The sequence below is a fragment of the Eriocheir sinensis genome, chromosome 57 (genome assembly GCF_024679095.1).
Source record: "Eriocheir sinensis breed Jianghai 21 chromosome 57, ASM2467909v1, whole genome shotgun sequence".
NCBI classification, from domain to species: Eukaryota; Metazoa; Arthropoda; class Malacostraca; order Decapoda; family Varunidae; genus Eriocheir; species Eriocheir sinensis.
The window spans coordinates 5262737-5276298 of NC_066565.1; the positions used below are offsets into that span (position 1 = coordinate 5262737).

The 13562-nt window shown below is 41.6% G+C and overlaps 2 protein-coding genes across 51 annotated transcripts in view; both read right to left on the reverse strand.

Annotated features, from left to right (window-relative positions):
• LOC126984701 (melanotransferrin-like) overlaps positions 1 to 6686 on the reverse strand; it is a 32047-nt gene extending 25361 nt beyond the window's left edge. Inside the window, exons 1-3 of the mRNA XM_050838597.1 lie at positions 6524 to 6686; positions 3491 to 3624; positions 1438 to 1570 (exon numbers count right to left, since the gene is read on the reverse strand). Of these exons, the coding sequence (XP_050694554.1) occupies positions 1438 to 1570; positions 3491 to 3624; positions 6524 to 6572 (316 nt within the window). The 5' untranslated portion in view covers positions 6573 to 6686. The remainder of the gene's footprint in view (positions 1 to 1437; positions 1571 to 3490; positions 3625 to 6523) is intronic.
• Positions 6687 to 9565: 2879 nt separating this feature from the next.
• The window catches only part of LOC126984705 (transmembrane protein 183-like), a 21403-nt gene continuing 17406 nt past the window's right edge, over positions 9566 to 13562 (reverse strand). For 4 of the 50 annotated variants that reach the window (XM_050838648.1, XM_050838635.1, XM_050838624.1 and 1 more), the window contains 5 exons: positions 13473 to 13487; positions 12932 to 12976; positions 12083 to 12127; positions 11768 to 11812; positions 9566 to 11617 (listed from right to left, as the gene is read on the reverse strand). The gene's annotated coding sequence lies outside the window, so the exon portion shown is untranslated. The remainder of the gene's footprint in view (positions 11618 to 11767; positions 11813 to 12082; positions 12128 to 12931; positions 12977 to 13472; positions 13488 to 13562) is intronic. The other 46 variants (XM_050838646.1, XM_050838636.1, XM_050838625.1 and 43 more) reach the window with 16 other exon arrangements.

The window sequence follows — 13562 nt, forward strand, 5'->3', positions numbered from 1 at the left end:
GAACAAGAAGAAGAAAAATAGAACGAAGATGAGGAACAGGAAGAAGAAAAAGAGAAGGAAGATGAGGAACAAGAAGAAAAAGAGAAAGAAGATGAGGAACAAGAAGAAGAAAAAGAGAAGGAAGATGAGGAACAAGAAGAAGAAAAAGAAGATGAGGAACAAGAAGAAGAAAAAGAGAAAGAAGATGAGGAACAAGAAGAAGAAAAAGAGAAAGAAGATGAGGAACAAGAACAAGAAAAAGAGAAGGAAGATGAGGAACAAGAAGAAGAAAAAGAGAAGGAAGATGAGGAACAAGAAGAAGAAAAAGAGAAGGAAGATGAGGAACAAGAAGAAAAAGAGAAGGAAGATGAGGAACAAGAAGAAGAAAAAGAAGATGAGGAACAAGAAGAAGAAGAGAAAGAAGATGAGGAACAAGAAGAAGAAAAAGAGAAAGAAGATGAGGAACAAGAAGAAGAAAAAGAGAAGGAAGATGAGGAACAAGAAGAAGAAAAAGAAGATGAGGAACAAGAAGAAGAAGAGAAAGAAGATGAGGAACAAGAAGAAGAAAAAGAGAAGGAAGATGAGGAACAAGAAGAAGAAAAAGAGAAGGAAGATGAGGAACAAGAAGAAGAAAAAGAGAAAGAAGATGAGGAACAAGAAGAAGAAAAAGAGAAGGAAGATGAGGAACAAGAAGAAGAAAAAGAAAAAGAAGATGAGGAACAAGAAGAAGAAAAAGAGAAAGAAGATGAGGAACAAGAAGAAGAAAAAGAGAAAGATGAGGAACAGGAAGAAGAAAAAGAGAAAGAAGATGAGGAACAAGAAGAAAAAGAAGACAACAAAAAGAGCACACATTTGACAAGGCTTTCGTAGGAGTTGTGGCCATTTCCAGGGGTAGTTTTATGACCCTTCCTCTGTATCACTAACTTAAAAACACACCCATGGGACCCCAATTCACTTCCTCGCCCAAGTACACACATTCAACAAGGCTTTCATAGGAGTCGTGGCCATTTCCAGGGGTAGTTTTATGACCCTTCCTCTGTATTATCATCATCATTTAACGTCCATTTATTCCCTATGGTGGGGTTGGATGGGATATGAGCCTCCTCCACTGTTGCCGGTCCACAGCCATTTCGTCCATGATCTTCAGCCTTTTCATACCTTCCCCCACCACCTTTCTCCTCGTCTTCCTTGGCCTTCCTGGTGGTTTTCTGTATTCTACCTCAAAGTTTAGTGCTCTGTACCATTAACTTAAAAAAACACTCATGGGAGCCTAACTGATCTCCTTTTTGATTGAGATTACAAGCTCCAGTCTCATATAACTTTTTTTTTTTACAGCACAGAGCAACTTAAGGGCAACAAAAAGAAGATGGAAAGAAAAAATCCCCTGCTAGCTGTTGCTCTCATATAGCGATTAGTATAGAGTGGCTAAGAGAGACATACAACCCACACAGCACGCACCATCATAGGACTCCTTCATGAGGGGGACGAGGGAGTGGTAGCGGCCACCGATGAAGATCTCGTTGGGGTTCAGGGCGACGAGATCCGCCTCCCCTTGGTCCAGCAACACCATGCACTCTTCGTGGCTTGTCACCTGCGACGAAAGACTTGGATACACGCACAGGTATTTATTTATTTATTTTTACAGCAAGGGAGGCAGCTGAGGGGTGAAAAAGCAACAGTAACAACAACAACAAAAATGCCCGCTAGATTCTGCTCCTAACAAGCAAAAAAAGAATGAGAGGTGACAAGAGAGGACAATTTTGGAGTCACATTTTTTTCTTTTTTCTTTTTTTACAGCAAGGGAGGCAGCTGAGGGGTGAAAAAACAACAGCAACAACAATAAAAATGCCCGCTAGATTCTGCTCCGAACAAGCAAAAAAAGAACAAGAGGCAACAAGAGAGGACAATTTTGGAGTCACATTTTTTTCTTTTTTCTTTTTTTACAGCAAGGGAGGCAGCTGAGGGGTGAAAAAACAACAGCAACAACAACAATAAAAATGCCCGCTAGATTCTGCTCCGAACAAGCAAAAAAAAGAATGAGAGGTGACAAGAGAGGTCAATTTAGGAGTAACTTTTTTTTTTTTTAACAGCAAGGGAGGCAGCTGAGGGGTGAAAAAACAACAGCAACAACAACAACAAAAATGCCCACTAGATTTTGCTCCTAACAAGCAAAAAAAAGAATGAGAGGTGACAAGAGAGGTCAATTTAGGAGTAACTTTTTTTTTTTTTTTTAACAGCAAGGGAGGCAGCTGAGGGGTGAAAAAACAACAGCAACAACATCAACAAAAATGCCCACTAGATTTTGCTCCGAACAAGCAAAAAAAGAACGAAAGGCAACAGAATGAAGGGTGACAAAAGAGGACAATTTTCAATAACTACATTTTTTTTTTAAGAGCAAAGGAGGCAGCTGAAAGGCATACGACAAAATACAGCGACAAAAAACCCCCGCTATACACTACTCCAACGTAAGAAAATAGAAAGAGAGGTCGAAAGAGAGGTCAATTTTTGGGGTGGAAGGGGTTACCAATGCAATGCTGGGTCACCAATAGCATCATCGGCATCATCTGTTTAACATCTGGTTTTTCCATAAGTTTTTTTAGGTTACTCGGTCAATGATGAACTTTTAACTATTTCTGTCTGTTGCCTCAGCCTCTCCAGTGCCTAATGCTGCCACAACCTCTTCAACACACTGACTCTACGTGTATGGCTTTCAACACTAAATGGATTCAAATGTACTGCGTGTAAATACCAAACTCCGCCCTGCAAAGCTCCAGGCACAGAATCTAATGTATTTCAGGAGTATGGGAAGGAGAAGGGAGTGTGGAAATGAGGATGGAGGGGAGAAGAAAAATGGGAATGTTAAACCTTGACTGTGGATTTCCTACAAGAAGACCTCACCAGGCTACAGGAATGGAGCAAAAAGTGGCTGCTACAATTCAATGAAGAAAAATGTAAAGTCCTGCACCTTGGGAGGAGATATCCAGCACACCAATACCACATGGGAAACACTCCACTATCCACCACAGAGGCAGAGAAAGACCTGGGAGTGTATGTTACCAGGCTACCAGTGAAGGGATATCCAGCACACCAATACCACATGGGAAACACTCCACTATCCACCACAGAGGCAGTGAAAGACCTGGGAGTGTATGTTACCAGGCTACCAGTGAAGGGATATCCAGCACACCAATACCACATGGGAAACACTCCACTATCCACCACAGAGGCAGAGAAAGACCTGGGACTATATGTTACCAGGCTACCAATGAAGGGATATCCAGCACACCAATACCACATGGGAAACACTCCACTATCCACCACAGAGGTAAAGAAAGACCTGGGAGTGTATGTTACCAGGCTATCAGTGAAAACCAAATCAGTGCCAATCGCAGCGGACGGGTTAAAAGATAAAGATTAAATAAATTTTGTCACGGCCACACGACACTCTTGGACTTGCCGAGCACTGAGGGTTGGGCTACAGAGGGTTACCTGGAGGGGTTTCTGAGCTTACCTGTGGGCACTCAAGGGTTATGGACTGCTTGCTGGGGCGGGGAGGCACCTTCAGCAGGGCCAGGGCCAGGTCCTCGCACTTTGACTTCTCTGGCGGTGAAATTGTACACCATCGCACCGGTGGCACTGTTTGGCCTGGGGGGGACAGGACACAGAGGAGTGAGGAACATGCTGCTATAAAGGGTTGGAAAGCTTACCATGAAAATCTGTATTTTTAACCTGGTACCAGCGACGGGCCAAATTTGTGGCTTTACCGTGTAGCAGCGACGGGCCAATTTGTACCATGATTTAACCCCCAAAATAGATGATGCATAAACTGATCACAAATGCTTTGATATATATTATGAAATGGTTTGTGTGAGTGATGATTTTCCCAAAGCACACATATTTGACAAAGCTTTCGTATGAGTTTTGAGCATTTCCAGAGGTAGATTTATAACCCTGATGGTAGTCTGACCCTTCTTCTTTGCCTTATACCTAAAGAAAGACTCATTAGAATCCGATTAATCTCCTTTTAGGCCTTTGAAAATAGTTGATGTGAGAGGCCAAAGTGTCTTATAATATTGGCCTGGGAGCAAAGGAGTAGAAGTATTGATTGAAACTAAAAAGTGTGAAAGGAGTCAACTACTATATCTTACGACAGTCAAGATTCAGTAAACATATTATTAAGTAACAGAGGTAAGGTATAATCTACACACAGTATCTCACAAATGGATACAGATATTCTCCAAACTACTCAAAAACTCAATACATACATCAAATATGCACATCATCCATAGCTTATAGAAGTTGTGATTCAGTAAACACATTAAGTAATATCGAAACTAAACAAAGCATCACACAAAGTGGATTCAGATATTCTCTAGTCTGTTCAAAACCCCAAAACGCAGATAAAATATGCACATCTGTGGGAGTGGCAAGTAGCGGACTTTTTTTTCTGCACTCTTTTTGTTGCCCTTGAGCTATCTCGTTTGCTGAAAAATAAAAAATTATCTACAGCTAATGACACTTAAGATTCAATCCAAACACAGGATCCCATAAGTGCCTTGAGATGTTCTCCCATCAACTAAAAAGTCACAGAACACAGATAAAATATGCCAATTGGGTTTTGCATAATAGACTACAAGAATAAAATGTTTTGAGGTGGACGGTTTCATAAGTCTCCAAATGCACAGCCTCCACACCGGATACTCCCACAGGGCCGATCACTGCAACCAGCATGCCCAGTGGTTCATTTCAAGGGGCAAGCTTACTCATCTGGTAAGGGCTTCGTTACTACCCAAACCTGACCTGAGCAATTCCTTGAATCTTAACCCCTTAACGACACGGTGCCGCTGGCGTCATATTTTTTTCTGACGTGGGCGACGAGCATGACACCAACGCTGGAGAGTGACAAGCTCTCTGGAAATTGAATGGCATGCGTAACTATGTACCTGTCGAATGCTAAGTGACTAACCGGCACCTCTTTTGCCCCTTAGATGACTCTGTGCTAAAATAGTCTACAGTTCCTGCCTACGCATCATGGTGTCTGCAGAGCGGTTATGTTCCCTCAACCAATCTGTTTCAGTGGTCTTCCTTTAGTTTATGCTCGTTGTGTGCGTGCTGAGCGTAGTCTTGACACCTCCACTGATACACCTGATGTTCTAGAATCTAGATGAACCAATATCTTGTTCACAGGAGTGTTCAGAGAAGTGGGAAGCGTAAGTTGGAATTTTGGGAGAATCATGGAATTCCAGCTAAAGGGTCAGTCCAAATCATAATCTGATTTCACAGTTGAGTAATACGGATGATTGTCTATAACTTTTATTCAATTAAATTCATTCCAGAATGAAAAACTACAAAAAAAATTTTTTTGAGTTTCACTGCAACTTTGGCTCTCTGTAGGCAGTAAATTTTGGGTCAAAGATTATAAACTATATTTTTCAGACTTTGATTTTGGTATGCTATAACTTTCTGGATAGCTCTATGTCTGAGCTACAACATACTGAAATGTCAGGTCACTAGGTCTGTTTTGAGGGGTCTTAAAGCCAAAATACTAAACCGAGGCTAAATCCATATTAAAAAAGGTTAGCGTTAACTTCCAGTAATTTCTTTATCAGTTTAGTGTAAGCGAAGCCAACTCTTTAGTAAGTGGAGTACCAGGTAGTAAAGCTAACTTTTCAGTTAGCGGTGCCCACCACTTCATTTCTATGAAGTGGTGGGCACAGCTGGTATTAACCTCATGCAAGATGGTTACCATAAAAGAAATACTAGCTGAAATAAATCCCTCAATATACTTTAAGAAAATATCATCTCATGAAAGAGTAATCTATGACAAGAAAGCAACACAACAGTGTGGGGAGAGCTTGGAGTGTTTTGACACACCCAGCTTAGATTACTGGCCGTCCACCATATTTGAGAGAATTATTACACGAAATACAGCCAGGTGAAGGCATTAACACTCGCTGAGCCACTTCTGGAATCACACTTCATGAACCGCGGTACTCTTCAAATGTTGGATTGCACGCTTTCAGTTCTGCCGCCCTAAGACTGTACAATAAGCTCCCTCCTGACATTAGAAGAACAAAGGAACTCTCCAAATTTAAGAAAGAACTAAAAACTTTTCTGTTCTCTGGCGTATAAGTTGTGATCAATATTGAAAATTTAATGAATTAAAATATGTGGGTCCTGCAGAACGCTTCGGCGGAAGTGGGACCAGATAAATAATAAACACAAGTAACAAGAGACGGGTGTACTTCTGGAGCAACACACCTGTCTGCCTGTCCTGGCCCCTAACCTTGAACATCGACCCGTGACCCCAGCACAGCAACCCCCCCGCCCCCCCGGCAGTGCCCCAGGAGCCAGAGTGACGACGGGGCACCCAGGGGCTGAGGTGTCCCCGGGGTGGCCAGACACACCTGCCCCGCGGACCAAGGCGGGGCAGGTGTGGGCCGTGTAAACAAACCTTCACCCTCGTCCCCAGGCCCTTCACACCCCACACCTGCCACACACCCTGCACCAGACTCGTCCCCGCACCCTTCCCCTGCCGCCTCACCCTGCACGAGCGCCGCCAGGCCGTGAAGACACAGTAATAGCCGCCACATCCTCCCGCGTCCGTGTTTTGGCTCCACAGCGGCCACACCTGATTATCGTATCCAACATTGTATTTACCGTTTTTAGACACTTCACTATAGCAAAAAGACAATAATAATTAAATCTTTCAACGGTAACTATAAATAAATGTAGTTATTGGAGTGGAGGAGACAGTTTTGGGGTCAGAAATCGGAAAACATAGGAGGCTAAGTACGACAATCTGGTAACGTTGGGCTCGACGCGCTGCTCCCAGGACGAACAGCGCCACCCACCACATATACAATATAATTTTTCTCATTAATCACGATGAACCTCGATAGTACACCATATTTAATTAATAGTAAAAAAAGAATATCCACATGAATCCTGCCATTTACTACACCTCCCAATGGTATTATCAGAGCTAGATACAAACTTCCTGTTATGAGAGTAGGGCATTTTAAAGGATCTGTTGGCTCTAAGATATAATTTATATAAGTTTATAAATGTCTCTGGTTGTAACTATAAATTGGTTTTAAAAGAGGAAGTTGTGTAATAGTGTATTCCATAGTTCTGCGTCAGCGTTGTTCAGCATACTGGGGAAAAAAATCATTTGAGTCACTTCTCTTGCTCTTGCTCTTGCTGTACATGTGACCCGTTGGAGAGGCAGGCCTTCGTATCGGCACAAGGGTCGTATTATATGAGACATTTCGCCGCCCAAGAACACATATTTGACAAGACTTTCGTAGGAGTTGTGGGCATTTCCAGGGGTAGTTTTATGACCCTGGTGGTAGTCTGACCCTTCTTCTGTACCATGAACCTAAAGAAACACTCATTAGAGCCCGATTGATCTCCTCTTTGACCTTTAGAAATAGTTGATGTGAGAAGCGATGGTGTCTTAAAATACGGCCCTGGAGACATTTCGCCGCCCAAGAACACATATTTGACAAGACTTTCGTAGGAGTTGTGGGCATTTCCAGGGGTAGTTTTATGACCCTGGTGGTAGTGTGACCCTTCCTCTGTACCATGAACCGAAAGAAACACTTATTAGAGCCCGATTGATCTCCTCTTTGACCTTTAGAAATAGTTGATGTGAGAAGCGATGGTGTCTTAAAATACGGCCCTGCCATTTCGCCGCCCAAGAACACATATTTGACAAGGCTTTCGTAGGAGTTGTGGGCATTTCCAGGGGTAGTTTTATGACCCTGGTGGTAGTCTGACCCTTCCTCTGTAGCATGAACCTAAAGAAACACTCATTAGAGCCCGATTGATCTCCTCTTTGACCTTTAGAAATAGCTGATGTGATATGGCAAAGGACGTGTCTTGTAATACCTTCTGTAAAAAATAAAAACACAAGCAGCAGCCATTACAAATATTCCAATTCCCTATTTCTTGCACACCACATCCTTTACAGAAAACTCTTCATGGCTTCTATAATTATATCATTCGCTTCAGCACTAAGTTCCAGCAGCAGCAGCATCCATTCCAAAGAGACTCCTTGATCCATTCCCTCTCTGTCCTTGCAATCCTCCCATTGTTACTCCGAGGGTCACAGGCTTAAATGTATTAAATAGAAAATAATGTCTGCTGGATCAATTTGTCACTATATATCCCTACTTTTCATTCTTATTTTCCTATACAAACTCTGTTATCCATTATATCTACACTAAATTCAGAGTTTATTCATTCTCCCTACAACAGCTATTATAAAATCTTCCTATACAAACTCTATTATCCATTATATCTGCACTAAATTCAGAGTTTATTCATTCTTTCTACAACAGCTATTATAAAATCTCCCTATACAAACTCTATTATCCATTATATCTACACTAAATTCAGAGTTAATTCATTCTTTCTACAACAGCTATTATAAAATCTTCCTATACAAACTCTATTATCCATTATTATATCTGCACTAAATTCAGAGTTTATTCATTATTCTTGCAACAGATAGACATATACAAAATCTTCCTTCCTTCTTCCTCTTCCTCCTTCCGTCTTCTTACTAATCTTCTTCCTTTTCTTTCAGTCTCTCCCCCAAAACTCCAACTTTTTATTGGCGCGACGTACATAAAAATTTATTGAAGAAAAGTTGCTCGTTTTATCACGATTGAGTGTTTAAAATATAGTTTATAATCTTTTACCTGGAAATTTACTGCCTACAGAGAGCCAAAGTTACAGTGAAACAAACAAACAAACAAACAAACAAAAAATGTAAATATTTGTAGTTTTTTCATTCTGGAACAAATCTCATTGAATAAAAGTTGTAGAAAATCACCTGTATAACTCAACTGTGAAATTAGATTATGATTTGGACAGACCCTTTAGCCGGAATTCCACGATTCCCCCCAAAATCCAACTTCTGCTTCCTACTCCTCTGAACACTCCTGTGAACAAGATATTGGTTCATCTAAATTATCAGGTGTATCAGTGGAGGTGTCAAGATAATGCACACAACGACCAGAAACTAAAGGAAGACCCGGTAGCAGCAGGGACCATGTTTCTTAATGGTCTCTCTAAGCGAGAACAATGAGAAAAAATCATCACTCACACAAACCATTTCATAATACATATCAAAGCATTTGTGATCAATTTATGTATCATCTATTTTTGGGGGTTTAAATCATGGCACAAATTTGGCCCGTTGCTGCTACACGGTAAAGCCACAAATTTGGCCCGTCGCTGCTACACGGTAAAGCCACAAATTTGGCCCGTCGCTGCTACACAGTAAAGCCACAAATTTGGCCCGTCGCTGCTACACGGTAAAGCCACAAATTTGGCCCGTCGCTGCTACACAGTAAAGCCACAAATTTGGCCCGTCGCTGCTACATGGTAAAGCCACAAATTTGGCCCGTCGCTGCTACACGGTAAAGCCACAAATTTGGCCCGTCGCTGCTACACAGTTAACCCATTACAGGACAAAGGGCCAGTGTGACACCCAGGTTAGCACAGTTTGCCTTCCCCAGGTTCCCCCCCGGCACAAAGATAGGCGTTTGTATTGTGTAATAAGACCACCAGGATGTCAAAATATGAGAGGACGTTTTATTATATGCAGGCTTCATCACAGACAGAGCTGGTAGTACTGATCAGGAAAAATATCACATAATTATTTGTTTGTAAGTAATAGAGTCTCCAGCATTTGAATTTTACAGAGGAGAGACTCATAGCCCATCCAACCCCATTAAAGATATGTTAAACAAAAGAAGAAGAAGAAGAAGAGATCTGAGAGAGAGAGAGAGAGAGCGCTTACATTACAAACTTACAAAAATATATATAGGAAGTTCTCAAGACACCAGCACCAAGCCAACACTTCAATACAATGAACAAAGGAAACAGTACTGAAGGATATCACAACAGCTAACACACACACACACACACACACACACTGCCCACTTACATATACACTCACATGCCCACAAAGTCGTCCCTCAGATCAATAACAGCAATCCCAACAAGTAGTTAATAAGCTTATGGAGCCCTGCCCTGGTACACTTATCAATATATATCTCAATGCAAGCGTTTACCAGGATCTTTACTCTTTCTTCTCTCTCTACTCTGACATTCCATTGCTGTCCAACTCTCTAATGCAGGAGTTATCAAGGGTTTTTTCTCTTTCATCCTTATGCTGTCCAATGCCCTCATGCAAGAGTTACCAGGATCTTTACTCTTTCTTCTCTCTCTACTCTGACATTCCATTGCCGTCCAACTCTCTAATGCACGAGTTATCAAGGGTTTTTCTCTTTCATCCTTATGCTGTCCAATGCCCTCATGCAAGAGTTACCAGGATCTTAACTCTTTCTTCTCTCTCTACTCTGACATTCCATTGCCGTCCAACTCTCTAATACAAGAGTTATCAAGGGTTTTTTCTCTTTCATCCTTATGCTGTCCAATGCCCTCATGCAAGAGTTACCAGGATCTTTACTCTTTCTTCTCTCTCTACTCTGACATTTCATTCCTGTCCAACTCTCTAATACAAGAGTTATCAAGGGTTTTTTCTCTTTCATCCTTATGCTGTCCAATGCCCTCATGCAAGAGTTACCAGGATCTTTACTCTTTCTTCTCTCTCTACTCTGACATTTCATTCCTGTCCAACTCTCTAATGCAAGAGTTATCAAGGGTTTTTTCTCTTTCATCCTTATGCTGTCCAATGCCCTCATGCAAGAGTTACCAGGATCTTTACTCTTTCATCTCTTTCTATTCTGTCTCATTCTAGTGCTGTCCAAATCCCTAATACAAGAGTTATCAAGGGTTTTTTCTCTTTCATCCTTATGCTGTCCAATCCCCTGTGCAAGAGTTACCAGGATCTTTACTCTTTCATCCCTTTCTATTCTGTCTCATTCCAATGCTGTCCAAATCCCTAATGCAAGAGTTATCTAGGATCTTTACTCTTTCACTTCATTCTAGTCTGTCTCATCTCTATACTATCCAACTCCCTCATGCAAGATTTAACCAGGATCTTCACTCTTTCATCCCTTTCTGCTCTCACATCCACACATTACACAGTGGCATCAGGGTTTGAACCACCTCTCCCTGGCTTGCTGCTCTGACCCACAAGACATCCACGCCACCCTACGCACACAAAATAAATCAATATATATTAAAAGCTATAAGTAATAACAATAAACCCAACAACAAGGTACCAACGAGAACAGAGTTTGGTGTCACAGGGTAGGCGAGGCAATGGTCATCTCATGTGTGCCTGTAATGATTAACTGGCAAGCTCGGAAACAGCCTAATCAGTTTTTCTAATCCTTCAGTCGACACTAATTTTTTTGAAGGATGGGGCAGCAAGCAGTGTAGCGTCCATCATCTTTTTCTTTCATTATCTTCCACCTCCATGTCTGCCTATATTTTTATTTTATTTTTTATTTTTAGCCTTCTCAAATCCCCTTCTTTCTTTTTTTGGGGGGGGTAAGGGAGGAAGGTCAGCCAGCTCAGTGTAGCGCCCCGTCGTCTATCCTTTCATCATCTTCCACCTCCACCGCTGCCTATCATTGTTTTCTGTGTTCTTTTTAGCATTCTCAACCACCTACCATTTCTCCACCTACCACTTTTCCATTTGACATTTCTCCACCTACCACTTCTCCATCTACTACTTTTCTATTCGACATTTCTCCACCTCCCATTTCTCCATCTACCACTTTTCCATTCGACATTTCTCCATCTACCACTTTTCCATTCGACATTTCTCCATCTACCACTTTTCCATTCGACATTTCTCCACCTCCCATTTCTCCATCTACCACTTTTCCATTCGACATTTCTCCATCTACCACTTTTCCATTCGACATTTCTCCATCTACCACTTTTCCATTCGACATTTCTCCATCTACCACTTTTCCATTCGACATTTCTCCATCTACCACTTTTCCATTCGACATTTCTCCACCTCCCACTTTTCCATTCGACATTTCTCCATCTACCACTTTTCCATTCGACATTTCTCCATCTACCACTTTTCCATTCGACATTTCTCCATCTACCACTTTTCCATTCGACATTTCTCCATCTACCACTTTTCCATTCGACATTTCTCCACCTCCCATTTCTCCATCTACCACTTTTCCATTCGACATTTCTCCATCTACCACTTTTCCATTCGACATTTCTCCATCTACCACTTTTCCATTCGACATTTCTCCATCTACCACTTTTCCATTCGACATTTCTCCACCTACCACTTTTCCATTCGACATTTCTCCATCTACCACTTTTCCATTCGACATTTCTCCATCTACCACTTTTCCATTCGACATTTCTCCATCTACCACTTTTCCATTCGACATTTCTCCATCTACCACTTTTCCATTCATTTCTCCATCTACCACTTTTCCATTCGACATTTCTCCATCTACCACTTTTCCATTCGACATTTCTCCATCTACCACTTTTCCATTCGACATTTCTCCATCTACCACTTTTCCATTCGACATTTCTCCACCTACCACTTTTCCATTCGACATTTCTCCATCTACCACTTTTCCATTCGACATTTCTCCATCTACCACTTTTCCATTCGACATTTCTCCATCTACCACTTTTCCATTCGACATTTCTCCACCTCCCATTTCTCCAACTACCACTTTTCCATTCGACATTTCTCAATCTACCACTGTTCCATTCGACATTTCTCCATCTACCAGTTGTCCATTCATTTCTCCATCTACCACTTTTCCATTCGACATTTCTCCATCTACCACTTTTCCATTCGACATTTCTCCACCTCCCATTTCTCCACCTACCACTTTTCCATTCGACATTTCTCCATCTACCACTTTTCCATTCGACATTTCTCCATCTACCACTTTTCCATTCGACATTTCTCCATCTACCACTTTTCCATGCGACATTTCTCCAGCTACCACTTTTCCATTCGACATTTCTCCACCTCCCATTTCTCCATCTACCACTTTTCCATTCGACATTTCTCCATCTACCACTTTTCCATTCGACATTTCTCCATCTACCACTTTTCCATTCGACATTTCTCCATCTACCACTTTTCCATTCGACATTTCTCCACCTACCACTTTTCCATTCGACATTTCTCCATCTACCACTTTTCCATTCGACATTTCTCCATCTACCACTTTTCCATCTACCATTTCTTCCATTCGACATTTCTCCATCTACCACTTTTCCATTCGACATTTCTCCATCTACCACTTTTCCATTCGACATTTCTCCATCTACCACTTTTCCATTCGACATTTCTCCATCTACCACTTTTCCATTCGACATTTCTCCACCTACCACTTTTCCATTCGACATTTCTCCATCTACCACTTTTCCATTCGACATTTCTCCATCTACCACTTTTCCATTCGACATTTCTCCATCTACCACTTTTCCATTCGACATTTCTCCATCTACCACTTTTCCATTCGACATTTCTCCATCTACCACTTTTCCATTCGACATTTCTCCACCTCCCATTTCTCCATCTACCACTTTTCCATTCGACATTTCTCCATCTACCACTTTTCCATTCGACATTTCTCCATCTACCACTTTTCCAT